At 39.2% G+C, this 27,723-nt stretch overlaps 1 protein-coding gene across 2 annotated transcripts; it reads left to right on the plus strand.

The window, feature by feature from the left end:
* Nucleotide 1: 1 nt before the first annotated feature.
* On the plus strand, nucleotides 2-27,723 carry PPP2R2D (protein phosphatase 2 regulatory subunit Bdelta). Of its 2 annotated transcripts, XM_065407119.1 has the most exons (8): nucleotides 2-109; nucleotides 9,610-9,775; nucleotides 14,609-14,721; nucleotides 19,983-20,160; nucleotides 21,065-21,229; nucleotides 22,821-22,990; nucleotides 23,074-23,165; nucleotides 25,578-27,723. In XM_065407119.1, exons 1-8 carry the CDS (start codon nucleotides 2-4, stop codon nucleotides 25,855-25,857), a joined length of 1,272 nt encoding a protein of 423 aa, XP_065263191.1. In that variant the 3' UTR covers nucleotides 25,858-27,723. The 2 variants fall into 2 exon arrangements, with proteins under 2 accessions (XP_065263191.1, XP_065263192.1); XM_065407120.1 differs by lacking the exons at nucleotides 2-109; nucleotides 14,609-14,721 and having other exon boundaries at nucleotides 9,663-9,775.

Genomic DNA, 27,723 nt, shown 5'->3' on the forward strand with positions numbered 1-27,723 from the left:
TATGTTTACAGCTGATATTATTTCAACAGTTGAATTTAATTACTCTGGAGATCTTCTTGCGACAGGAGACAAGGGTGGCAGAGTGGTTATATTTCAAAGGGAACAAGAGGTCAGTGACTTCAAAAACAATGAAGTGTGCCTACCGAAGCTGCGCTTGAGTTTTTCATTTATTAACATGCATGATATTGGTGCAGCTTTTGATATCACCAACTTTAAATGTTACCATGTTGTTTTCTAGTCCATGATATTTCTTTAGAAAATTTGAAATTGTCCCAATCTCTTTATTGAACTCAATGCTGTATTTGAAGCAATGGCCATTCCAAGTATTTCTGTTTAGCCTGTACAATCACAATTATTCTGCATCACAATTATCCTTGCATCTGATGAAGTGAGTATTCACCCATGAAAGCTTATGCTCCAATACGTCTGTTAGTCTATAAGGTGTCACAGGACTCTTAGTCAATTATTCTGCAGATTGCCATGGGACCTACTGTTTAACTTAAAGCTCAGGGTCAGGGTGACAAAAGATAAATTGTAGTCTCTTTTAGAAATGTTGTAACTGTCTTCAGAAAGAAGGCATGGACAGCTCACCTGCTAGGAGGAAAGCAGAGGGTGCTTGAAAATTGAAGCATCAGCAGCTTGCTGTGTTCTAGGAGCAGCAGACTCAAAGATAGCAGAGGCAGCAGCTTCCCAATCAGCCCCAAAAATGTGTGACAACCTGACAGGGCAGAGCATAGAGAAGGCCTTCTCCAAAAATTGTTTGGCAGATAATGTCATTGAGATGGTAGGCACCAGTTAAAATTTTCCTGTGTTACTCAGTGTGGGCTGGCATGTGTATATATACACTTCATATTTGCATATTGTTTGTACCATAATCTTCACAATAGAAGGAAAAAAACACAGAAAAATTCTGTATCCTCAATCTTGATAAATACAGATGGTGACATTTAAAAGGGGCATAATCCAGTTTATTACAACATACAAATGGTGTACATTGGGATACTGCACTATGAGCTCATGGAATGTAAAGAACACAGATTTACTACCTGATCCTTACACAGCCAAATACTTGGATTACCATCGCTTTGCCATATCTGTAAAAGAAATCTTTATATGGTTCTTGCTACCAAGTGGAATGTTCACTTTCTTTCAACTTTTTTCTGCCTCCGAAGAGCATTTTTATACCTTGCTTTGAAAGCCTGAGGAAAATCCTGTCTCTGAGCCCTCAAGTATGCGTACATTTATATCTACATTATAGAGTTATACATAAAAACTACGTTAAAAGAATGTTCAATTTGCAAAGTCAAGCACTCAGAAGTTAGGAATTACCAGAATTAAGGTGGCCCGTGGAACCTTAACTTTTACCGCTTCTGTGTATGCATTTTGACAGTCTTTAATTCAAGATCTCATACTATTTTTACAGAACCCTGCCTCATTAAGTGTATAGGATGGGCAGTGCTCAGTTAATGGGTAGTCAATATTTCATTTTAGCCTCATTGTTCAATATATGGACCCATGCCTTATTTACTGCATACAATTCAAATCCTGCTCTGCATACAGAATTATTAATTTCCTCATGGGCTTGTCTATGGCACTCATCACATAGAAAACTAAGACAAAAGCACCACATAACCCGTGGGCGAACACTTTTCACAAAACAATCACTGCATTATCTGACCTCTGTCCTCATTCTCAAGGGAAACCTGCAGAACACCTTCAAAAGGCTAGCCTTGGAGCTTGAATTCATAACTTTACTAGACAAAACTAAAAATCACAGACTTAATAAAAACACTGGATTTATGATTTATTACAATGATCTGTAACCCACTTTTACCTTCCCTTTTTTCTTTTATGACTTCAGAGGTTAACTGGCCACCTTGAACGGTCTCTTACAATATGTGTTAACTACCTAGACTAAACAATCTGTTCCACCTTGTATTTAGCTGTAACAATCCGAGTACCTTTCCCAGACTTGAAGAAGAGCTCTGTGTGGCTCAAAAGGTTGTCTTTCACCAACAGAAGTTGGTCCAATTAAATATATTACCTCGCCCACCTTGTCTCTCTAGTACATGATCAGGTAGTTTAAGACAGGATTATAATGCATATACACAAGGGAGATAAATTAAGGTTGCACAAGCAACCTTATTTCTAGGATAATCTCACTTTTGAGTGCTTGACTTTGCAACCTTAATGTTTATTTAACATGACTATTTGTGTGTAATTTGCTTTTCTTAAGAACCTAGGAAAACTAAAGAAATTCCATCAAGTGGAGCCATATTGACTTCTCATGTGTTCCAAACTTTCTGATTAATCATATGGGAATATAGACTTGTAGGGAATTGGTCACATTTAAAGCTGACTGGGTGGTATTCACACTAGGTCCTCCGAGGTTGTGCAACCCACAAAGAAATTATCAATATATGTTATAAGCCAACTTTTTTTTTTCTTTCTCGCATCAGTTATGGGAGGTATACTTCAGACCACTTTTGGTCCCTCAAGTGTGTCCTTCAGGTAATAGGCTTGAATTCCTTCACCTCTCTCAAGGATGGAAACATACGTTCCAACCACTCTGGGACTGGATCTCTGGGTGGCAGCCCCGTTTCCCAACTATTATTACATGACAAGACCAACTGCATCCGGCACCTGTAAGCTCTTTTCCTCTGAGGGCCTGTGACTAGCATCTTTTATTAAAGTGACTCAAAAAGTGCTTCTCAGAACAAAGCATTATTTATTTACCCAAATGTATATAGAACTCGGAGAAAAGAGGTAAAACAATAAAAAGCCTATATGCTTGGTTCTTAGATAAACTTTATTCTTTCCTTGCAAATTTCTCTAATTCTGTGGGTTTTAGCTGTGCACACACATGTGCACACACTTGGTAGCAACTAGCCATCTGTTGGAGTTTAAAAAAAAAAAAAAAAACTTTAGTATTCTTGCACTTTTATTAGAGAGGTCTAGCTACTAACAAAAATTGAAAAAACACAAATTTGAAAATTTGATACTTTTGTGGTTTAATTCAACTTCAGGATGCTGTTACATGTTGAGAATATTAGCCACTGGTTTTATCAGCTTGGATGTTTTAACATTGACAGAAGTTGCTGCTTTTCTAGAGAAAACAGGCTTGTAAATATTGAATTTTAGATGTTGCATGTTGCTGGAACGTACCCTTGGTGGCCAGCTGGGAGGATGGAGCAAGTACAGGCCTCCTTTTTTTAGGCATGGAGGCATCAAATGGCCAGATGCCAGAACCCGTTGCAAGCAGACCCACAAGCTTTGGCAACTTTGTTTACTTCAGTTTTTGAAGATGGTGACCTAGCTGGTTCCTTCCCTTTGGAACACCTCCTCAGGAGTCCCTTGAGGAATCAGAATGGAGTACTCCTCTTCTGAAGTTATGAGCATTGTCCAATGGGGTTCAATTTAGGTCACCTTTACTAAACAAAGAACCTCCTGATTGCAGTAATACCACTCAGAAAATCCACAGATAGAAAAATGTTTAGACAGTCAGCAGGTCCAAAGCTATTTTGAGACATTTGAAGTCTTAGGTCAGTCCACAGACATTATTTCAACTATCCTACTAAAGTCCCAACTCGATAATAATTTAAAAAAATACAAAGCTATGAAAAGTTGGAATTGAAATAATAGGAAAACACAAACAAGACATTCACTGAGCCATGCACAGAGAAGAACAGTTTGTGTTTTATAGACAGATATTCATAACATCCTCTTATTTTTTTGGTTATCTTTGAGCAGCATTTTTTTTTTTTACACTGAAAATTTGGGTTGTAGGTTAGACTTTAATTCAGTCAGAGCAAAAAGTCTTTTTCCTTCTAAAATCACACTTTTGGGATAATTTTTTTTTGTATATAGGTGTATCTGCTTCACAGACCTTTAGATCACCAGCACAGACCTCTGCCACTTGGGATATGTCTACACTGGCAGAGTTACAGCGCCGGCAGTTACAGCGCCGCTCAGAGAACGCTGAAGGGAAACCTCTGTTGTGTGTTCACACTGTCAGCTGCCTGCGTAATAGCGTGTTCACACTTGCGGGACTTGCAGTGGTATTTGGAGTGGTGTACTCTGGGCAGCTATCCCACAAAGCATCTCTTCCTTTTCTGTTGCTAAGAGTTGAGGGAAGGCAGAGGGGGTTGCGGGGCATCCTGGATCCTGTCCCAATGCCCTGTGAGGCATTGTTTTGCATCCCAGCAATCCCTGTGCTTTCGTTCACATTTGGCACCATCTTTCAACGGTTTGTGTACTGCGAGCTCTGCCTCTTTGGTCTGCAGGAATGGATCCCGCACTGTTGCCCAGTATGCTGCTCACTCTGACTAACATGTCACGAGTGGCAGTGGAGTTATTCCTTAAACTACAAAGGCAAGAGGAGTGCGACATTGATCTCACCATGCGTAGTAGCTATGACACGAGATTGCTTGTGGCATTCACGGAGATGCTGATCACAGTAGAACACTGCTTTTGAGCTCAGGAAACAAGCACTGAGTGGTGGGATCACATCGTCATGCACATCTGGGATGACAAGTAGTGTCTGCAGAACTTTCAGATGAGGAAAGCCACATTCATGGGACTGTGTGATAAGCTCACCCCAGCCCTGCGGTGCAAGGACACAAGAATGAGAGCTGCCTTGCCATTGGAGAAGCGTGTGGCGATTGAACTGTGGAAGCTGGCTACTCCAGACTGCTACCGATAGGTCGCTAACTAGTTCAGAGTGGGAAAGTTGACCGTTGGACTCATGTTGATGGAAGTGTTCAGGGCCGTTAATCGCATCCTGCTTTGAAAGACTGTGGCTCTGGGCAACGTGCATGACATTGTGGATGGCTTTGCACAAATGGGCTTCCCTAGCTGCGGAGGGGCGATAGATGGCAGGCATATTCAAATTCTGGCACCAGACCACCTAGCCACCGAGCACATTAATCGGAAGGGGTATTTCTCAATGGTTCTCCAGGTGCTTGTGGATCATCGTGCGTGGGCATTTCACGGACATTAATGCAGGCTGGTCCGGAGAGGTGCATGACGCACGCATCTTTCGGAACACAGGCCTGTTCAGGAAGCTGCAAGCAGGGACTTTCTTCTCAGACCAGAAGATCACTGTAGGGGAAGTCAAAATGCCCATTGTTATCCTGGGAGACTCTGCCTACCCCTTAATGCCGTGGCTTATGAAGCCATACATGGGGCACCTTGACAGCAGCAAAGAGCAGTTCGCAACAGGCTGAGCAAGTGCAGAATGACGGTTGAATGTGCTTTTGGCCGTTTAATGGCCCACGGGCGCTGCCTATATGGGAGGCTGGACCTGGCCGATGACAATATTCCTATGCTTATAGCTGCATGCTGTACGCTCCATAATATTTGTAAAGGGAAGGGTGAAAGCGTCACTCAGGGCTGGACTGCTGAGGCTCAGCCCCTGAAGGCTGAGTTTGTACAGCCAGAGACCAGGGCTATCAGAGGGATGCGGCGTGAGGCCATAAGGATCAGGGATGCCTTGAGGCAGAAATTTGAAGCTGAAAGCCACTAATATTTGTTGCTGTGTTCAGAAGTGCAGTGCTTATAATGCTGAGGTGATTGTCATTTGTGCAGATGATGCACTATGAAGGTTTAAGAAAGTTGCCTGCTGCTTTTCAGGGCTCTGTTTGCTTTCAGTTAATAGAATAAAGATTACTTTCAAACCAACACAATTATTTAAAAAAACAACTGGAGGAGAGAGACAAACAAACAAAAAAATACATCCGCACTGAGGGGGAAGGGAGGGTCCCAGGAGGAGGTGAGGTCCTGGGACAGTTAGATTTGTGTATGTCCAGGTATCGTATCCAACCTTCTCCTTTGGAGGACAGTGCAGCGGGTACTGTACTTCAGCAGGGCTAAACTGCAGAGGGACGGGTGTTGAGTACAGTGGGTACTGGGAGTCCACAGTGCTGGATTGTGACGGGGGAGGAGTGGAATGCCGTGGATACAGACTGGAGCCAGGAGGTTGATAAGAGTGTGTTGGTGGTGTCTGGGACGGGATGCATGGGAAAGAGTTTTGCGACAGTGGCTGCAGGGGAGGGCGGGTGAGGAGCTGCTCGGTTTGCAGTGCTAGTAGCACCTGGAGCGTGTCCGCTTGGCACTCCATAACGTTTAAGAGCCGCTCCGTGGCTTCATTCTGGTACTCCGCGTGCTCCTTTCGCTGTCCTGCCACTCCAATTCCTGTTTTTTGGCCACCCTGGCCCTTATGCGGCTCGCCTGTGTGCAGCAATGGTCCTCCCACCCCACCCCCCAGTGACAGCAGAGTGGTGCAGGAAAAAGTTACCCTTAATGGGGCAAGAAACAAACAAAGCAGCTCTACCAAAGAACCTGCAGCAGCGGATTGCCCAGTATCTCCATGAGAGTTTCCTGGAAATCTCTGAGGCAGATGCTCATGAAGTGAGGGAGTCAGTCAACACCCTGTTCCGCCGCTCAGACTAAGCATGTGGTGGTACGCGCATCACACAGACACAAGCCTGCTTTCTGCAACCCTCCTGCCCGCAGCAACTCGCTTCAGCCACTTACCAGGGGCCTCTTCTCCTGGTTGCACTTTGCCAAGATCTGACAGCTGTGACTGGCTAGCATCCTCCGGGGTAGAGATCGATCAGCTCCTGGCTGCATGCACTTCTGGCTTCCGTGTCGTCCTCTGCCTCTGGGTCCCCCTCTCCCTCCACATCGTCGTCCAAGATTTCCTCCTCCTGGCTTGGTCCACTCTCGACTGGCACGCAAGCCACCAAAGCATCCACAGTGGACTTCGCAGTGGAGATGGGATCGCCACCAAGCATCGCTTCCAGCTCTTTGTAGAACCGGCAGCTCGTGGGCACAGCACCGGAGCGCCGGTTTGCCTCCCGCGCCTTGTGGTAGGCGTTCCGCAGCTCCTTCACTTCAGACCTGCACTGCAGTGTGTCCCGGTCATGGCCCCTTTCTTTCATGCATCGTGAAATCTGTCCGTAGGTATCATAATTCCAACGGCTGGAGCACAGCTGGGACTGGACAGCCTCCTCTCCCCAAATGCTGATGAGGTCCAGCAGCTCAGCACTGCTCCAAGTGGGGGATCGCCTGATGTGTGGTGCAGGCATGGTCACCTGCAAAGATGCACTGAGACCACTGCACATGTCACTGACCAAACAGGAAGGAGACTTGCAAAATTCCCACGAATTTACGGGGTGGGGATGACTGTTGATTACCTGAGGGCAGGGCAGTAGAGTTCAAACCGATGACCAGAGAGGCAAGAACAGGCATTGTGGGACACCTCCCAGAGGCCAATCGCAGCGCTGTAATCAACCAGGGTGTCTACACTGGCACTGCGGCGCTATATCCCCGGTTCAGAAAGCTGTACGCCTCGTGTCGGGGTGTGTTGGGTTGTTTTTTTGTTTTGTTTTTTTTTACAGCGCTGCAACTACACAGTTTCTGCGCAGTAAGTGGCTTGGCAGTGTGTACGCCTCAGGAGTTACAATACAGAAAGCATCTTTACTGCGCAGAAACTTCCCAGTGTAGACAAGGCCATGAGCTGACAGTCACTGCTAGCAGTAGTGACTTGTCATCTTCTGTGTGGATCAGCCAGTAGAGGGATATGAGGCACATATTTGGCTAGAAGAATTTGATTCAGGAATCCTGGGTTTTATTCCAGGTTCTGTGTGTAGCATACTCAAGTGATTACAAACTGTTTTGCCCTTGGTCCTGTCAACCTGAACTTGTTCCAGTCCTAGTCTTGCCTTCCCACTGCCTCCCCTTGACTCCTTGTCCCAGTCCCTGTCTCCCCACCATGGCTCCTTATCCCTTTGCATTGTAGTTATGCTGCTATTTCTTTCTCAAAATTTCCTGGGCACCAGCAGTGGGAGTATTGAGAAGACAGGAGACAGTATTCCTGCTTTTAATTCTGGTGCCTGGCACCACAGCAGTCCCTGGCTGCTGGAACAAGCAACTGCAGGGAAGTCCTGCTTATCCCCATGGGCTAGAGCAGCAGTTCTCAAACTGTGGGTCGGGACTCCGTTTTATTGGGGTCGCCAAGGCTGGCTTAGACTTTGAGGCCCAGGACCAAAGCTGAAGCCCGAGCTCTACCACCTGGGGCCAAAGCCTGAGGGCTTCAGCCCTGGGTGGCAGGGCTTAGGTTACAGGCACCCTGCCTGGGGCTGAAGCCCTTGGGGGCAGACAAAAGGCATTATATACTGTACAGTACTGTACTGTACTGTGATGGGGAGGTGCCCCTGGCTTACCCCACACAGGCACAGCCCGCTTCAGACAATGAGGCAGGCAAGGACGCTAGGAAGTACCGTGCGCAGCAGCAGCTTCCCCCCAGAAGAACAGGTGCTGACTTTGCCGGGGGATGCTCCAGGCCTGCTTCTTCCCGTTTCCGCTCCACTCCAGGCTGTTTGGCGGCGGGGGAAGCTCTGGGAGGGAGGGGGAGGAGGCGGAGAAGAAGAACTAGTGCAATGCTCCCTTGTAAAGTCAGCCAAACGACGTCATAAGGGAGCATTGCACAACTTTAAACGAGCATGTTCTCTAATGGAGCAGCGATGTAACTTCGAAACAAGGTTAAGCGAGAGGACGTTAAGTGAGGAGTTACTGTACCTGAGGCCTCACCAGCCTACTCCATATTCTGGCTGTATTTCATGGTGGTTATTGTTAACATAGGGAAGCACCTGAACAAGAGCCTGCTGATGAGTGGCCTAAAACAGAATGGAAGCCAAGTTGACGTCGTCTTGAATTACGCAGTGTCCTCACCTTCCATTGAAATGAATGGAAGTTGAGGATGCTCAGCACATTGCAGGATTGGACCATCTTTGCTTGATTGTTGGGGTTTTGCCACACATTGATATGGGGAGATGATCATTTTCAGGTCACTTTTAATGCAAATCTGCATTAATGTCAGTTTGCATATTTTAAAAAAACAGTAATTTTAGAAATTACATGTTGATTGTCCCAAATAACAAGAACAAGAAGAAACATTTGTATAATATTAATCTACTGTAAAACTTTTGTTTCTCTGCAGATCTCTAAGTCAAGGCCAGCTACAGATTTCCTGCTCCCTCACTATTTGGTGCACCACATTCTCTCTGTTGCTGACATACCAGCCACAGAACCCTACTGTGGACTGGAGCTGCCCAATAGTGGTAAGAGTCCACTGTCTTCCAATATGCGCAGTTTTGTAGAGTTTGTAATGTTATAACCTTGGTATATTAAAAAAATACATTTTAAAAACTTTACAAAACCACACATCTTGTGAGAAATGGGGTCTTTCCGTAACCATATAAGGCATGTCTAATGTGCAGTGAAATTCTGTGGCTAGAACATTGCCAGCAGAGAGCGTACTGGTGCATCAAACATAGCAGGAACAGGCTGGATTTTGCAATTTCTAAAACTAAACAAAAATGGAAGTTTTAAATTAAACTTACAATTTGTATTGTAAAAGACCAGTTATACAGAATATCATTCTAATGGATCTTGACCAGTTCATCAAGGCTGCCCAGTATCATTTCCCAATTCCTAGTTCACATTTATTTTATCTGTTCTTAGAATGTTATATAAGTGTTGTCATTTTCTAGGTACAGAAATAAAGAAGTTCTATTTCATTAATAAAAATGTTATGCTTCCTTGCAGAATAAAAGCCGTCCTCATTCTCGGGGAGAATATAACGTTTACAGTACCTTTCAGAGTCATGAACCTGAGTTTGACTACTTGAAGAGCCTAGAAATTGAGGAAAAAATTAATAAAATTAGGTGGTTACCACAACAGAATGCTGCTCATTTCCTGCTGTCTACAAATGGTAAGCACATTTCATTGTGTACTTTTATTTTGTAAATCAGCAAGATCTTTTGATACTTCTAGTTGAATTTCATAGTCTTACCCTGGATCCATTTGTTCATTACTTTCATACAACAGAATAGTATCCTTTTTTCATAGTTTTAATTCCATGCAAGACATGTTAGGTTTGATACCATATGTTTAGAATAGTGAAGTAACTATGCATTAACTGTCTTAGGGGAATATGGGAAGATATACCTACCAACCCACTGAATGTGCCCTTGGATGTAATATGTAAGCTGACATAATAGCCAGCAGTACTTTTCCTGCCTGTTGTTCTGCATGTGTGACTGAAGGCTATGTAAAGAAGCTCTATGTGCTTTCTACTCCTGTCATGCACAAATGTGTTGCAAAAGGCAGGAATTTAGCCCCATGTCCTTAGCATAGCTTGAGAGAAGGAGGCTTTAAGCCTCCTTTGTGTTTCTCTGATCCTGGCGCTGTCCAGTGGCAGGGCCGTTCTTCAATGACAGAGCAACCTGATGTTAGTAATGCAACATTATTTCTGGTGGTTTCCACAATGTGATATGTTTCCCAAACATCAGAGCATGGTGCCTGCTTGAAAGAGCTTACAAACTAAAAGGAACAGCTGTATTGACAGGAATACATTTATTTGTATTTCCATTACATACATGACCATGGTATGTCGATACCATACATAAAATTAAGAGTCTCACTTAAATAAATCTGAAATATAGCCCTACCTCTCCTCTCTGCCATATTAAATTGGGGAAAATCTTAATGGTTACCTTCTAATATATGTTAGTAAATATTTATATTATGGTTTCACTAAAATACTCCATTCTGGATTGCAGTACCATTGTGCTGGGTACTGTAGTACTGCTGTTCCACCATAACGCTCTATTAATAGGGAAGGGCTTTTTTGCAGGTTATTACTCCTACACTATGTCCTGAAAATGCCGGTTGGCAAGTCTAAAGAGATAGTATGAGTTTAAAATCAAACCAGTTAAAAAAAAAAAAAAAAAAAAAAAAAAAAATCAACAGTAGTTTCAAGTATTACATGAGACCCGGAATCTGCCTGCCAATTTTTGTTGTTTTAAATCACTTTTTTTCTAGTTGTAACTGTTTTTCTTCCCCATTACTGTGTGAAAGGTGAATACAGATGGAAACTACACAAGGAAGCAGTGAAACTGAATACAAAAGTAATATCAAATGCTGAAAACAAATGACATCAAAATTATTTCCCTCTAATCTTTCAACTAATGTAACCTTATGATTATTTGTAATTAATAGATTTAAAACATGGAGCAAGTGTGATTAAGTTTCATATGGAATACTGCAGTATACAATTGCACTGGTGTTCTTTATCATAAAATAACCTGCAAAGTGAGTGTGAAAGAACTTTGTATCTTTGGTGGTTGGGGTGGGTCTTATATGCCTCTGGAAGCCTACATTTTATTGTACATCTGACTGTTACCCAAGTTATCATTATTTGCTGCTGGTGTACTTGCCACTGTATAAGATTTAAAGGAAAGCCCCTCCCCAGATCAGTTTGTAATCCAAATAAACCCCCTTACTCAGAAGCCTTGAAGGTACTAGTTTTATAGATTTTTTTTTAAAAAGTGATAACCGCTTTTCTGATTAGCATTTGGGGTTTGGGAATAAGGCTCATTCTTCCTTGTCTCCCATAATGAATTCACTTTTTTCCAGAATGCTAGCAAACAATTTCCCCCAGACATCTATCAATTCTACAAATACAGCTTTTGCTTATTCTAAATTGAATTAGACAATTTATAGAATGGAAAGAAAACCTAAAAAGGTTTCAGATGAGATATCTGTTATATGGATTCTATTAAAAGGACTTGCAGTCTATCTGTAAACTTGAAATAACTGGATAGTTTACCTTGTTCCTTACATGGTAGACATTTCTTGGCATTCTAACAGCCAAAGCTTCATCTTTATCTGTACTGTTGAAGTTAATCCCTTTGGCAATAACACAACCCAGCTCCTTAGAGAATGTTTGTTGTCTTACCCAGCATTTGACTGGAATCATCTACCTTTTATGAAAGTGTCAGTTCCATCAACACTGAGTGAAAGAATGTTGAATTTCTGAATAGACAGTCCCCTCCTGTTTGCAAAGTTAAAAATAATTGTTTTTCTTTCCTGACATGGACTTTGGTTAAAACAGTCTACTTTCCCGACTACATCACTTTTCTATGTTATACCTTAGTCCATAAATGAATTCTTTATTCTTCTAATCCAATGTGTTTTCAACTTTTCTGTAATCTAACCTCGTTGCAACAGAAATAAATTTTGGATTCTCTTCCCATAATTTCATGACTCCCCACCCCATAAAGGAAGGGCAGAGGGGAGGGTGATCATGAGCTCCAGGATGAAAACCCATACCCTATTACCTTTCACAAGGACTTGTCCACTATTTCATGATCACCTGTTAAACAGAACACCAGGGACATCAGCTGTGAAACAGCAGAACAAATCCCTGTACATTTCAACATTGTATATCAGTCTCTTCTTTGTTTATGAAAATAGTGCATATAACACTTTCTGAAAGAAAGGTCTATTCAAATGGGTATGTCACACTTTTCGTAGAATTTTAAAATATAAAGGAAGTCTCACTCCTCAGGAGATCACTGGTTCAACTGCACATTTCTTTGTTAGCTTGATGGGGAATAACAAAAACAAATTACTAAATGCAAATACCTCGTGCATGCTACCCAAACCTTTTACTGTATATTCATGTGTATATTTATTTCTTAAGGAGGAGAAACATTTTTTCAAACATCCCTCCTTAAATCAGAGGATTAGATTTTCCTAACAGCAAATGAAAATAGCAGACTTCTTAAAGATCTCATTCTTCCTCTAAAGGAAAGTGGATGATTCATGCTTCTCTGCTGTTTCCTTGTCTTAGCAGATAAAGAGGCTAGACTTCTGCTTAAAATTTTACCTTGACTCCCCTCCCCGCCAAAGCCATGTTTTTACCTCAGGATTAGCTAGGATAGAGTCAGGGGCTTTGAATGTTTTTCCTTACACTCAGAGTGTTCTGTGGAGTCAGTCTCCTCCAGGTGCAGTGTTCCTTCTCCTTTAGTTGGTAGAGATGATCTTGTGAGAAATGCCCCTCCATTTATGATGTGTCAACAGATATAAGTATACCCAGTGCTTATGGTGTCATAATTTCACTGATCCTACATTGCTCCTCTTCCCTCTCAAAAGTCAGAACCCCCACTTAGCCCAGAAGCCATTGGTACCTTGGTTCTGATGTAAGCATGGCAGGAATTGAATAATCATATGCCTTCTTGGAGAAGAACTTTTAACATGGAAATTTGTGGGACCAAGTCAGTCAAAAGACACATTGCATTAATACTCCTTGCTGGTGGTCCTCAGAATATTTTCCCCAGAGCATTCAATCTATCATATATTGAAAAACTCACAGCCTCGTCCTTGGACAACTTATTTCACATAGATGACCTGCTAGTCTCCAGAAGCCTAGGGTTTAATCCTTTGTCTGAACCAGCAGACCAAGATGCTCCTGACCTTAACAAGGCGGTTCGCCCTGTGTAGTGCTCCTCCTTAAATCTTCTTACACAACCTCACTTATGGGCTCAGGGTAACATTCCTTTCTAAGTTTGTCCCTGGAGGCTGATTCTTCCATCTTTCTGTAGTGGAAAAAGAGCTTTCCTGTCTTAATAGTTCAGTATCCTTATGTGCACAAGGATCATGGGGATTGGTGACCCTGAAGGAGAATAGTATTCTTTCACAGGTAGATTTTCCAACGGAATATATTTGAACCATCCCGAAAAAGCAGGTGAGCTGAAAGCTACATTCAAAGGACTATTCTCTGGCTCCAGAAGGTGGAAAGAGAGGCCTAGTTTTGCTGGCTGTAAGAAGAGCTCCTAGTTTGTGTTTTTATTTTTTTGGCGGTGGGAGGGAGGGAGGAAAGAGGCTGATGCCTTCAAGGATGCTTGTCTTGGAAATTGACTACATATGAAAAATTACAGTCATTTAGGAACTTTGTCATGGCTTTTTGCCCCCTTGAATAATAAATCCAACATGGCTTTTGTAGTCCTCAGATTGGAATCCAGGATTTCAGGGAATGGCCGAGAAAGCGGTTTCCTGGAAATTCAAAGTTGAAGTTAAAAGAAATCCAAGCATGTTAAAGAATGGAAATACACTGTTAGAGCACCCAGAAAACCTTAATTCTATCCTATAGTGACACCATAAGGAAAAATATATGAAAAATCTAATGTCTGTCTGGACTTCATCTAATCCAGGATCTCAAATACTACAATGCCTTTATTTTATGCTGGTGCTACAGGGCAGAATTAAGGCATTAGGGCCTTAATTATGCATTTCCATACAGTAACATATTTGAATTTCTTTTCATTTCAGTTTTAATTCCAAACTTCCTCAGTTTATCTTGCTTGTTTGGGGCATAATAAGAACATCCCTGCAAATCTCTACATTACTGATATGTATTCTCAACTTTAACACCATTTAAAATTTATATTTTGTCTGGAAATTTTATATAACTAGTTAAAATAGGCAACTTTAAGGACAATTCTGAATGGTTTCATAAGCAGTTCAAACAAAGTAAAATATTCTAGTATGTAGTGTTTGTGTTTTTAATCATTTTATACTATGGTAGCGCTCAATGGCTACAATCAGAATTGAGGCCTCTTTGTAATAGGCACAGAGGAAACCCAGATGAAGAAACAATCCCTGCCTGGGAGAGTTTATAATCTGGCATATAACTTTATAATTATTGAATCATTTTTAATTTTGTAATTTCAATTTCAAGAATGTGAATTTTTGTTTTTAGATAAAACTATTAAATTATGGAAAATAAGTGAAAGGGATAAAAGAGCTGAAGGTTATAACTTGAAAGATGAAGATGGACGACTTCGGGATCCATTTAGAATCACAGCACTACGAGTATGTTTTTTGTTTTTTCCTTTGGCTCTAGTTAAATCTACTTTTTGAATGTACAACTTTACCTTTGTACATTTAAAAAGAGGTGTTGTTCACTTATAAAGTTGTGTCTTGTATTGCAGTTTGTATTATGTGGAGTCAAAACTGTATTGGGTATTTCAGGATCATACAAAACACACAGAATTAAATGAAAGACGTTACTGAAGTTTCATTAATTCATGGGCCCATAAAACACTGCCTAGATGCTTTGGGAAGATTAAAGACCAGGGTGCTTCAGACAAAAATATTTTGTTATGGGCTTCTTAGTGACATCTTGGAACATCTTAATGCTGTTGTAAATATAAAAAGGGGTTTTAAAGTCTGTTTAAAATTAAGTTAATATTTTTCATTAGGTGTATCCTGTCACTCATCTAAATAATTTATAGAAGACAGTAAAATTATTAAGATAGAAGAATATTTTTGAATGATCGTTTTTTTAATGAGACTCTTAAGCTATCTTTGAACCTAAATAATGTATCACTTCTACTTATCTCCCTGAATAGTCTGTTATGTTAGTGACCCATCTCGCAGCATTTGTGTGGATTCATAAATTTGCACTTAAAATAGGGTGGTTATCTTTGACATTGGTGGAAAATTAAATTTAAAGAATATTTTTCTGTAATGGTCAGCTCCCTTTTTTATTAAAATGAACTGTTAGGCCATATTGGTCATCTAGGTCTAAATTTAATGGTTTCAAGGATGCATTACAAGAGACATTTGATGTTGTATTTGAGTGGAGCTTGTTCTGAAATTGGAAAGGTCAAAAAATATTTTTTCCTAATGGTTTTGATTTAGTGCTTGTGGATTTAATGACAGGTTTCAGAGTAGCAGCCGTGTTAGTCTGTATCTGCAAAAAGAACAGGAGTACTTGTGGCACCTTAGAGACTAACAAATTTATTTGAGCATAAGCTTTCGTGGGCTTCAGCCCACTTCATAAGATGCATAGAATGGAACATATAGTAAGAAATATATATATATACATACACACATACACACACACACACACACACACACACACACACACAGACATACAGAGAACATGAAAAGGTGGAAGTAGCCATACCAACTGTAAGAGGCTAATTAATTAAGATGAGGTATTAGCAGGAGGAAAAAAAATTTGTAGTGATAATCAAGATGGCTCATTTTAGACAGTTGACAAGAAGGTGTGAGGATACTTAACATGGGGAAATAGATTCAATATGTGTAATGACCCAGCCACTCCCAGTCTCTATTCAAACCAAGTTAATGGTATCTAGTTTGCATATTAATTCAAGCTCAGCAGTTTCTCATTGGAGACTGTTTTTGAAGCTTTTCTGTTGCAAAATTGCCACCTTTAAGTCTGTTGTTGAGTGACCAGAGAGGTTGAAGTGTTCTTCCTTAGCTCTCGTCCCCTAACGCCCCTACTCTATTTGCGCTACACTGATGATATCTTCATCATCTGGACCCATGGAAAAGAAGTCCTTGGGGAATTCCACCATGATTTCAACAATTTCCATCCCACCATCAGCCTCAGCCTAGACCAGTCCACACAAGCGGTCCATTTCCTGGACACTACTGTGCTAATAAGTGATGGTCACATAAACACCACCCTATACCGGAAACCTACTGACCTCTATACTTACCTACATGCCTCCAGCTTCCATCCAGGACACACCACACGATCCATTGTCTACAGCCAAGCTCTAAGATACAACCGCATTTGCTCCAATCCCTCAGACAGATTAAACACCTACAAGATCTCTATCAAGCATTTTTAAAACTACAATACCCACCTGCTGAAGTGAAAAAGCAGATTGACAGAGCCAGAAGAGTACCCAGAATTCATCTATTACAGGACAGGCCCAACAAAGAAAATAACAGAACGACACTAGCCATCACCTTCAGCCCCCAACTAAAACCTCTCCAGCGCATCATCAAAGATCTACAACCTATCCTGAAAGATGATCCCTCACTCTCACAGATCTTGGGAGACAGACCAGTCCTCGCTTACAGACAACCCCCCAACCTGAAGCAAATACTCATCAGCAACCACACAACAAAAACACTAACCCAGGAACCTATCCTTGCAACAAAGCCCGATGCAAACTCTGTCCACATATTTATTCAGATGACACTATCATAGGACATTAGCCTTAGCCACACCATCAGGGGCTCGTTCAGCTGCACATCTACCAATGTGATATATGCCATCATGTATGTGCCAGCAATGCCCCTCTGCCATGTACATTGGCCAAACTGGACAGTCTCTACACAAAAGAATAAATGGACACAAATCTGACATCAGGAATCATAACATTCAAAAACCAGTAGGAGAACACTTCAACCCCTCTGGTCACTCAGTAACAGACTTAAAGGTGGCAATTTTGCAACAGAAAAGCTTCAAAAACAGACTCCAACGAGAAACTGCTGAGCTTGAATTAATATGCACACTAGATACCATTAACTTGGGTTTGAATAGAGACTGGGAGTGGCTGGGTCATTACACATATTGAATCTATTTCCCCATTTTAAGTATCCTCACACCTTCTTGTCAACTGTCTCTAAAATGGGCTATCTTGATTATCACTACAAAAGTTTTTTTTCTCCTGCTGATAATACCTCATCTTACTTAATTAGCCTCTTACAGTTGGTATGGCTACTTCCACCTTTTCATGTTCTCTGTATGTATATGTATTACTATATGTTCCATTCTATGCATCTGATGAAGTGGGCTGTAGCCCACAAAAGCTTCTGCTCAAATAAATTTTAGTCTCTAAGGTGCCACAAGTACTCCTGTTCTTTTTGTGGATTTAATGTTTTTAATATGCAAAGAAATGTTATTGATAACATTTTCTTCTTTCACCATCATAAACTAAGAACTGGATCCATTCCTAATCCTGATTTACCCTTTTTAATATATAAAGCCATTGCAGGAAGACTATGGAGTGAATGCTGTGTCAAGACAAGACCGAATACAGTAGCACCTCAGAGTTACGAACACGTCGGGAATGGAAGTTGTTTGTAACTCTGAACAAAACATTATGGTTTTTCTTTCAAAAGTTTGCAACTGAACATTCTTAACACAACTTTGAAACTTTACTATGCAGAAGAAAATGCTGCTTTTAACCATTTTAATTTAAATGAAACAAGCACAGAAACAGTTTCATTACCTTACAATTTTTTTAAGCTTTCCCTTTTTTTAGTAGTTTGTTTAACACAGTACTGTGCTGTATTTGCTTTTTTTTTTTTTTTTTTTTTTTTTTTTTGTCTCTGCTGCTGCCTGATTGCGTACTTCTGCTTCCAAATGAGGTGTGTGGTTGACCGGTCAGTGTTCGTAATTCTGTGTTATCTTAACTCTGAGGTTCTACTATAGTTTAAAAATTCTTTGAGAGCAGAAACAAGAAGGTTTTCTACTTTTGGTCATGTGTTTGTTTGTTTTTATTGCTGAGGCTATAAAAACACAGTATTATTAAAGCCAGTCACAACCCAATCAAATTACAATAATAGGTCAAGTCACTTTTCCAAAGCAAGATTGTATGTGTAGGTAATATTTTTCTTAGTGTCCTGTAGCTATAAGTAGTAAAAACCTCACGGTTACTAGAAAGCTTTGTGGTTCAGGGTTTAGTTTCACCAGTAACTTATTAATAATGTATGTTCCTTTTATTTGAGATTTTGGTGATATTTACACTTGTATGTTTTCATAATCGATCACCCAGGAATGATTCAGGTGGTCTCTTAATATGTTCACCTGATGCTATTTCACTTTCACATTCTAGTCTCAAAAGTTACTTTTAGATTTCATTGAGTGAATTTTACTTCACCCTTTCTTGTGCATTTTAGAAGAAATTTGCTTCACCCACATAAAACCTAAATAACTAGATGCAGGGAATGTATCTTTGTCAATGTGATACACAGTGACTTCTGCTCCAAACAGCAGGTACTCCAGAATTGCAGTTGTAGCAATTGGGGTGTTAGGCCTACTGGATTCACATAAAGACATCCCCATTCCTTCAGTACTGGTCTACGAAACTGGCACAGAGGGTCTTTCCACTGGGCATGGAGAGTGGAAGCCCTCTGTGTGGCTCATGTGCCCACTGTTCCTCTGTGCAGCCTTGCAGCCAGGAGTTAAAGGAGAATTTCACACTTAACTGCATTAATTGTAATTTAGATTTTGCTTAACCTTTCCTTAATTACACTAATTCTAGTGTTCTGTATTTTGATTGTTCTTTTATAATAAAACTCATGTACCCTGAAAAATATTATTTTTAGTCCACCTCATCCTAGCACTCCACTTCATCAATTATATTTTTTCTTACGTTTTAACCTTAAATGTTAAAATGTGACTAATCATTAGTGGCAAGAAGAGGAATGTTTTTTTTTATAATAAACAAGATATGTGGCAACTCCAGAAACCTCTTGTATCTAAGCTTTTTTAAAAAAAAATTGTTTCTATTCTCTTAGCTTTCCACTCAGTGTGTTTAAAAATAATTTGTCAATAGTTCAGTTAAAAAGAGCATCAGATTATGTTATGAGGACATGGTCAAGTTGATTTCATTTGTAAATTAACTTTCTTTTAAAAGTCCATATTCTTCTTGTTCATCATTCAAATAGTTTTTTCATTCCATTTTAAAATGTTTTAAGGGTTTTTCAGCTCCCTTGTTGATGTGTAGAAGGGATTCACTGATTTTTAGAGGAGAAGCAGTCAGTGCACCAAGTGCTATCAGATGCTCAAAGTAAACAGTCTTAGATCTCTTTTGTTTAGCTAATTTTTGTTATAGATCTTACAAGTAACTACAGAAGATATTTTCAGGTATGTGAGAGTTTCAAATTGAGTATCTCCAAATTGTTCAGTATAAACATGTACTTATCTCTCGATGGGGAAGTATGTGAGAGCCTTACATATTTGTCATTTTTTTGCATTTCAATCGGGGATCTGGTTTGCGAGTGCTAATATGGAAAGTCAGAGTAGGGTGGGCAACTGTTTTATTATATTTTTTTGCCCAGTGAATTTGAAAAGTGCCCTAGAACTAAGTGAACTGTGTTTCTATACAGAGATAAAATCAGATTTCTGTAGTCTACATTATTATTTTACATAATCGCAAATATGACTATGTATACAGTAGCTGAATTAATTCATCTTTAATGTAAACTTTTGAATCACAAATTACTAGCTTTTATCTTTACAGTTAACTTTTTCCCCACATATAAGAAAAGTCAGTTTTTATATCTTCTCTTCCCCTTTGCAGGTGCCAATATTGAAACCCATGGACCTAATGGTAGAAGCAAGTCCCCGAAGGATATTTGCAAATGCACACACGTATCACATAAACTCTATTTCAGTAAATAGTGATCATGAAACATACCTTTCTGCGGATGACCTAAGAATTAACCTATGGCATTTAGAAATCACAGATAGAAGTTTTAGTATCCTTTTCCTGTATGAATTCTATGATTATATATAAATTTCTCTGTTTTTTCTATTAATAGAAACCCTTTTATTGTTATATCTGCAGTTTTACTAAACATAAGTGCCCTAAATACTTTCATTTAACTCCAGTCATATAATTAAACAATAGTTCAAATGCACTAATTCACAGTGAAGCATGTTTTTGAAATGGAAAGCTGCAAGTAGGAAGATATGTAGAGTTTAGGTAGTTTAATTTTGCAGAGTAGAAAGTGAAGATGAGGTGAAATGCTGGGAGCATATATCTTAAATGTGGGGGTCAGTCTTCCATTAAATGAGCTTATTGATAATATATGTAAAATAAAGAATTCCATTTTGCTAGAGAGTTCTATCTCCTGTTGTATTCAAAGTGTCAGCTGTGTAGTCTGATGTTAATCTTGAAATAAAGTAAAAACTTAGAATTTTGCATACCAAGTATGGATATGCCTTGCAAACAATACTGAAAGTGACCCTTTTGCTATGGCTTAAGGCTGCCTATCTCAGGCCAAAATGGTCCGAGATATTTTGGCAAGTAATGTAGGTGTCTTCAATAAACGCAAAGGTGAGAGAAATATAAAATAGCCATTAAGTTGTTTCAGGGCATAAGGGGAACGAAGGCCATTCAGTCTTCAGTTTGTAAGATCCTGCAAAAAATTTCCACACAAATATTTTTAGTTTTTAGGGTACAGATCCTAGGACCAGCCCAGGATTATTTTTATTTTGCTCCTGTCCTTTTACAATGAGTAAATGTCCCCAAAGCAGAAGGGAGGAACTCACCTTATGCTTCTAAAAATATACCAGAATCATCATTAACTTTTGAAATTTTATTTTAGAAACAATAAAAATGTGAAATGCTATTTGTTGCCTTTACCAACAAACTTTCAGACATTGTAGATATTAAGCCCGCTAACATGGAGGAACTAACAGAAGTGATTACTGCCTCAGAGTTTCACCCACATCATTGTAATGTGTTTGTCTACAGTAGTAGCAAAGGAACTATACGACTCTGTGATATGCGTTCTTCAGCCCTCTGTGATAGGCATTCAAAATGTAAGTAACTTAGATTATATCTTTTTGCTTTATAGACTTGTTTGTCATATACAACAAGAGACGGTGTAGGTATTCTACTTATATAAACATTAAAATGTCAAATTCTGCTTATTGGTAAAGAACTTACAAAGGTAAGGAGTCATAGTTTTGTAGAATGGAACATTTTAATTGTCTTGTTCTAGGCCATCAGCAAGCAGAAGTGTAGCATGAGACAATTGACGATGTGACTCAAGTGCTTTTGGCACCAGTGAGACCTGTCTTCTGTCCAGACTCAGTCTTGGTGCTTCTCAAAGGTATCTGCTTAACAAGTGCCAGTTCAGGGCAGTTTATTGACATCTACCTTTGTGCATTAGGAACTGGGCTGAGGCTGCCAGAACCCATTTCATTTGTGACCATTTACAGCTATCGGAATGAATTTTATTCATAATGATCAGTGCTGGATTTGAAGCCAGTTCCCAGAGGTGAAAGGCCAGTGTTTTTGAAGCACTGAGCCACACAGCCTCATATAGGTGAGGAAAGCTTTTATATTTCCACCATAAGGAATAGGGCCCATCTTTACACACAGCCTGTTTCTTGGTTGTATTACAGTAGTAATGGTTTTATATATATCTACTTTCTGGGGTTGACCTAAATTGCATTGATATTTCCAGGTAAGCTCATATACTGTAGCAAAGATGAGGTTTTTTTATTGGGGAAGGGAAATGCTTAAACATTGTGGCAAGTATGGTATGGTGCATTTCCTTTTTAGTCAACTTAGCTTATATAGTTGGAAATGTCAATGGCCAATCTAACTTGTCATATTTGTGTTAGTTTCCTTTACTATGTAAAACGTACAGTAGTCTATGATGTTTTTATAAAAGGTTTGTAAGAAAGGACTTTGGTATTATTTCCCTGGTGTTGAATGGTTCGTATTGTCATTGATTTGAAGAATTAAGAGTAAATGACTTTCAACCTAACCAAGAAGCATGTTTCAAGAAAGCAGACGAAGATCGTCATTGCAATTTCAGTGTAAATAGAAACTTGCTCTTCAGTAGATTTTGTGTGGTGCAATTTATAGTCACTTATAAATAAACCATGTTCCCTACAGAACCACTAAAATATGTGGGATCTGTAAAAGAAATGTACACTGGAGATGCTGACTTCTCTTACTGTTTCGCATTTAAAAATTTTTTAGATTTACTTTATGATAAAGTTATAGAATAATCGGTAGTCCTAGTGGAACACAGTGACTTTTGAATTTAACTTCATATACGTTTTCTTTGTTAGTTTCTGCCTCTTAACATTCATTCTCAAACTCCAGGAATTGCAGCTTCTTGATATGTCCTAATGGGAGAACCCATTGGAGCTTAAGAGCTAGTGATTCTAACTAGGAGAACTTAGTGCCTTTTTAAAGAAAGATCACCTTGTTTAAAAAAAAAAAAAAAATCCCACAAAACTAAGCAGGGCTATGGTCTCTTTTTCTTTTATTTTTTTTAAATGGAGGATTTAGTATTCAGGACCATGATTTTAAAATATGTAAATACTGAATAGCATTGCCATTTGTAAAATTTGGTGTATTGGATTCAGTTTTACTTTACATCTTTATTTACAGTTTTTGAAGAGCCTGAAGATCCTAGCAGCAGATCATTCTTTTCAGAAATTATTTCCTCGATATCTGATGTAAAATTCAGTCACAGTGGTCGATACATGATGACAAGAGACTACCTTTCAGTTAAAGTGTGGGATCTCAATATGGAAAACAGGCCTGTAGAGACATATCAGGTAAAGTGTTGCTTTTTTAAAATTAAAAAATATTATCTTTTTCTTTTTTTAGATCTGTCTAATACTTCCTTAAATGTTTTAAGGTTCATGAATATCTTCGAAGCAAGCTTTGTTCTCTGTATGAAAATGACTGCATCTTTGACAAGTTTGAGTGCTGCTGGAATGGTTCTGATAGGTAAGGTTAACTTGTGAAATAAAGTTAATTTCAGAAATTTAGTCCCCAATCCTGAAAACACTTAAACATATGCTTATGTTAAGTGTGTGAACAGTCCTTTTGAACTCAATTTGCAAGATTAGGGTCTTAAATTATTTTCTTTTGCATCCTCAAAGAGGTGGCAAAGGCAATGTAAACTTTCTCTCAATTAACCCTATTTAGTATAAATTATTGCTGCGGTTGCATACAACTAGCTTTTTTGGATTTCGACTTCAAAACTATCCTGAAACCATTTTTTTTTCATAAGTTTTTGAAATAAGACAAAGAACTGGTTTTCAATATTTTGAAAGATCAGTTTTTGTTTAATTTTATTTCCAACCTTTCTATTGGGTTCTGTCCTTAAATTTGTTGTCGAAGGTAAACGATACATGTAGAAACAGAGGTAGCTGTATAATGCAGTTTTACGTCTTCTAGCTTTTGTTTTGTGTTATGATCCATGGAAACGTTTAAAATTTCTGGATAAAAAGTGATATACAAGAGTGTGGTGGTTTGGAGCTGTGCTGTGATAACTTATTGATATTGTATGTTGCCCTGATTATTGGGTGTTTACTGTATGAATATATTGATATATTAGCTCAATAGATGTATGTCTGAAATACAGGCAGGAAGTAGAAGAATGGCTCAAGAGAGCTACCTATCAGCAAACACTGGAGAGTTGTTAAGGGACAATGGCAGCACTGCTAGCTTGATTCTGCCTCAGTCTCCAAACAGTCTACAAAACTGATTTTGGCCAGGACCCGCCAAATACCAAAGAACAAAAGAACCATATAAATAGGAACATGCTCTCGGGGGGAGGTAGAACCTATAAGGAACCAGAGTAAAATAAGACTCTGACATAACAGCTCACTCCAGGTTTCTGAGGAAGCTAGACCTGCCTATGTCAACATCATGGGATGATAGGACCCTTAAATAAGATAGACATGCTTATAGACTTATTTATTTTAAAATCCTTTTTCCCCCTAACACTTTGTTTCTGCTGCAAAACAATACTTTTGTTTTAAGAAGGCTGTTTGGTCAATATAGACCTCTGGTCACAGATTCCTGAAGGGAAAAACCTGGTGCCCAAACACAGGGAGATCTGCAGGGCAGAAATGTTTGATAGGGTACTGTAGCCTAGGTCCCAGTCAAGGAGAGGGAGCATTGCAAAATTCCACTGTGGGATATAGGAATGAGCCTAACACCTGAAGGAGTGCACTCAGTGAGATAAGAAAGAGGACAGAGATGCAGCTACATCTGTAACCATGACCGAGAGCTTATTAGGGTCATAGCAAAAATCTCACTTGGAATGTTAGCAATCCTACCCTGCTTGTATCAAGTTCCAGAAAGGAGTGGTGTCAATCTGTTTACATTACATTTCTGCTAATACAAGAGTTAAATATCTTTCAACAAAGTTGATCATTTTCTGAATTTTTCAGGCAAAAGGTTACCTGCATTACCTTTTTGATTTCTCAAAGTCAAAAGAACTATCATAGGTTTAGAATGTTATATATAAACAAACCTGTTCTATAGTTAAGGCTCTGATATTGTCCTTGTTACACAAATTATGTGGCACTGTTTCCACCCCAGAGAAGTTCTTTCCCTCTCTAGTAAAATCCAATCAGTATAGTGTTCCTTGTATTTTGATATTATAGTCAGCTTATTTTACACTGTTCTCAATTATTAAATTTTCACTGAGATGTAGATATTTGTATTAACTTTTATAATTTGTTCTCATCAGGGGAAGGTAGAGATAACTGGTATCTGGGAATTGGCTTTGGGCTCCAGGAGACAGTTTTGAAATACACATCCAAGTGTCTGCAGTGCAGGAGATCTGCCCTGCATTTCTGGTACTGCTAGCTGGAATTGGGTGGTTGCTCAAGGACTACCTTTCCCCCTGGCTGCTTCCAGTGCTGTAGGATGAAGAGGGGGTAGGGAAGGGATAATACTAGAGTAAGAATAGGGGCAGTTCTGCTGTCAGATGTGAGGGGGAGGGTGCTGCTACTTCATCAGCCACTTTCTCTTGTGCTGGTCCAGAGGGCTAGAGCAGGGAAAGGTCATGAGTGATTTGTCTGTGTCTGTAAGAGAAGAGACAGTGAGGGGAGAGGATGTGTAGAATAGCAAGTGGGTGGGGAGAGAGCTGGAGAGGAGGCAGTGGTGAATGTGGTGTATGAAATAAATAATGTGGGAAGATGGATCAAAGGAGTAGCAATGAGGAAGGACATAAAGTAAGAGGGAAAAGAATATAGTGCAAGGTTCTAGTCTTAAACTTGAGTCCTGGCAGTCATTCATTCTGTGCACAGAAGAAATAAATTAGACGCACGCTGCAGTGGAATAATGTATTATGGTCTCTAGTAATCCAAGTAAAATATTTCCCTTTCTTCTGGTTTTAAACAGTGCTATCATGACTGGCTCCTACAACAATTTCTTTAGGATGTTTGACCGTAACACACGACGGGATATTACATTAGAAGCATCAAGAGAAAGTAGCAAACCTCGTGCCATCTTAAAGCCACGCAAAGTGTGTACAGGTGGTAAGAGAAAGAAAGATGAGATAAGTGTTGACAGTCTGGACTTCAACAAGAAGATCCTTCATACAGCATGGCACCCCACAGAGAACATCATTGCTGTAGCTGCCACCAATAACTTGTATATATTCCAGGACAAAATTAACTAAAGATGGCTTATTTGAGGACAAAGTCGTCTTCTTGCATAGTTAAGCTCAGTTGTTTCTGTAAAAGAGAAGGCCTTGTTGTCCTACCAGTAAAGAACATTGATGCACTTACTTCCCTTTATAGATAAAGGAGAGAAGCTTGCCTGGTTTTGAGTTCATGGTGTAGTTCTGCCTTCAGTGAGGGGGGATGTGAGTTGCAATTTTCAACAAGAAAAAGCCCACTAGAAGCAGAATTGATGGACAGTGCTCAATAAAGGCCAATACTCAAATGTATTTATTTAAGTCTGAGCCTTCCTTTCCAGTTTATAGACCAAAAATTTAACACCCAAGAAGAAAACTTGTCATAAAAATGTAATTTCTGTCTCTGCGCTCTTTCTCTGCTGTAATATTTGGGCCTTTCAAAACATATATTGTGCTTTATGCCTGTAAAACATTCCTCCTCTGGCCTTTTATCTAGGCTTAGGTGTTTTTATCTCTGAGCACTTAAGTAGGTCTTGAGTTGGGTTTGTAGGCAGACTTCCATGTATATTTACTCACCAACTGTATCTATAACCACACCTTCTGGTGTAAACCACTTAATAAAAATAACAAACTATAAAAAGTGTTTTTAAATCTGAAAGTATGTATTCAGTCTTTTTATTTTTTTATCGCATGTATTGAGGTTGTGAAAAATAATTCTGATGGGAAGATTTGAATAGTTTGTCCCAGAACATTGTTCATACCTGCCTGTCAAAAATCAGTTTCATGTAGTATGAAATATTTCAAACTCTGAAATTAGTTTCCACAAAATTTGTATTAGTTTAAGTTGTGTTTTCATGTAAAATTACATCATACTTTATACAAAAAGTAGGAGTTTGAAAAGGTTGGTATAAAGTTATCTAGAGCCATTATAGAAAGAGACCACCTTGAACAGAAGGGAAAAAAAATCTTAAAACGTTCAACTAAATTGCTGCTTTAACAATTCAAAATCCGATTTAACAGATGTCTCTCAAATGTTTGACATAGACACATACCTTATGTGCATTACTTTTTTTTTTACCTGTTTAGTACATTTGTTTTGGAAAAAATATAATTTATTTTAAATATTAAAAATTTGGCATAATATATATATATTGAATTTCACATTGCAGTTAAAAAAATTAACTTATTATGCCAAGCAGCAGCACAATATAACAAATTTTAATGTATTGTAACCCATTGACACCATGAGATCAGGTTATATGGAGGCTACATACTGATATGAAATGCATTTGTGGTAATGTCTGTTTCTGTTGACAACAGGAGGTTAAAGAATAATTCTTGGTACTCTTTTTCAAAAGAGCCTGAAACTCATCCATCAGTTTTTCACCCAAAACAGGTGTGGGTGTAAAATTGTACCTGAAATAACTGCAGGCTCATTTTAATAGCATCAAATTACCTAGATATGTAAGGACTATAAAATGTGCCTGCCAAATCAGAGGCGTCTTCTGAAAATTGGACCCTTTGAGCTTCCCTGATGAAATACAGAAGTGTGGTTTACACTCCATTTTTAATAAAATGAAGGTGTATTATGATTACTCAATCAGATATGGATATGCAAGAGAAAAATGTCTCTGTTCCTTCCCTCTCAATTAATGTCCATAGTGCCACTCTTGTTCACAATAAGCTAGTAAATACAGCTAACTTTTTGGGGTTCTACGAATAAAGTTTAAATAAAAATCTTATACTGTATATTGGTTGTGACACTATTTGCAAATCTTGAAATGTGGAACTAGGTCATTTAAGCATTAGATTTGACCTTGTTCTTAAAATACATAATAGAGCTAATACAATGGGATTGTATATACTTGTTCAATTATTTTGACCAAAAAGTTTAATAAATTTTAAATG

This window comes from Emys orbicularis, chromosome 7 (genome assembly GCF_028017835.1).
Source record: "Emys orbicularis isolate rEmyOrb1 chromosome 7, rEmyOrb1.hap1, whole genome shotgun sequence".
Lineage (NCBI taxonomy): Eukaryota > Metazoa > Chordata > Testudines > Emydidae > Emys > Emys orbicularis.

What these genes read in the sequence shown, in the direction of transcription:
- PPP2R2D (XM_065407119.1), top strand. Translation starts at nt 2, where the DNA reads ATGTTTACAGCTGATATTATTTCAACAGTTGAATTTAATTACTCTGGA. An exon ending in TATTTCAAAGGGAACAAGAG is followed by an intron (nt 110 to 9,609) that starts GTCAGTGACTTC and finishes GCTTCCTTGCAG; the next exon opens with AATAAAAGCCGTCCTCATTC. An exon ending in GGCCTGTAGAGACATATCAG is followed by an intron (nt 22,991 to 23,073) that starts GTAAAGTGTTGC and finishes AAATGTTTTAAG; the next exon opens with GTTCATGAATATCTTCGAAG.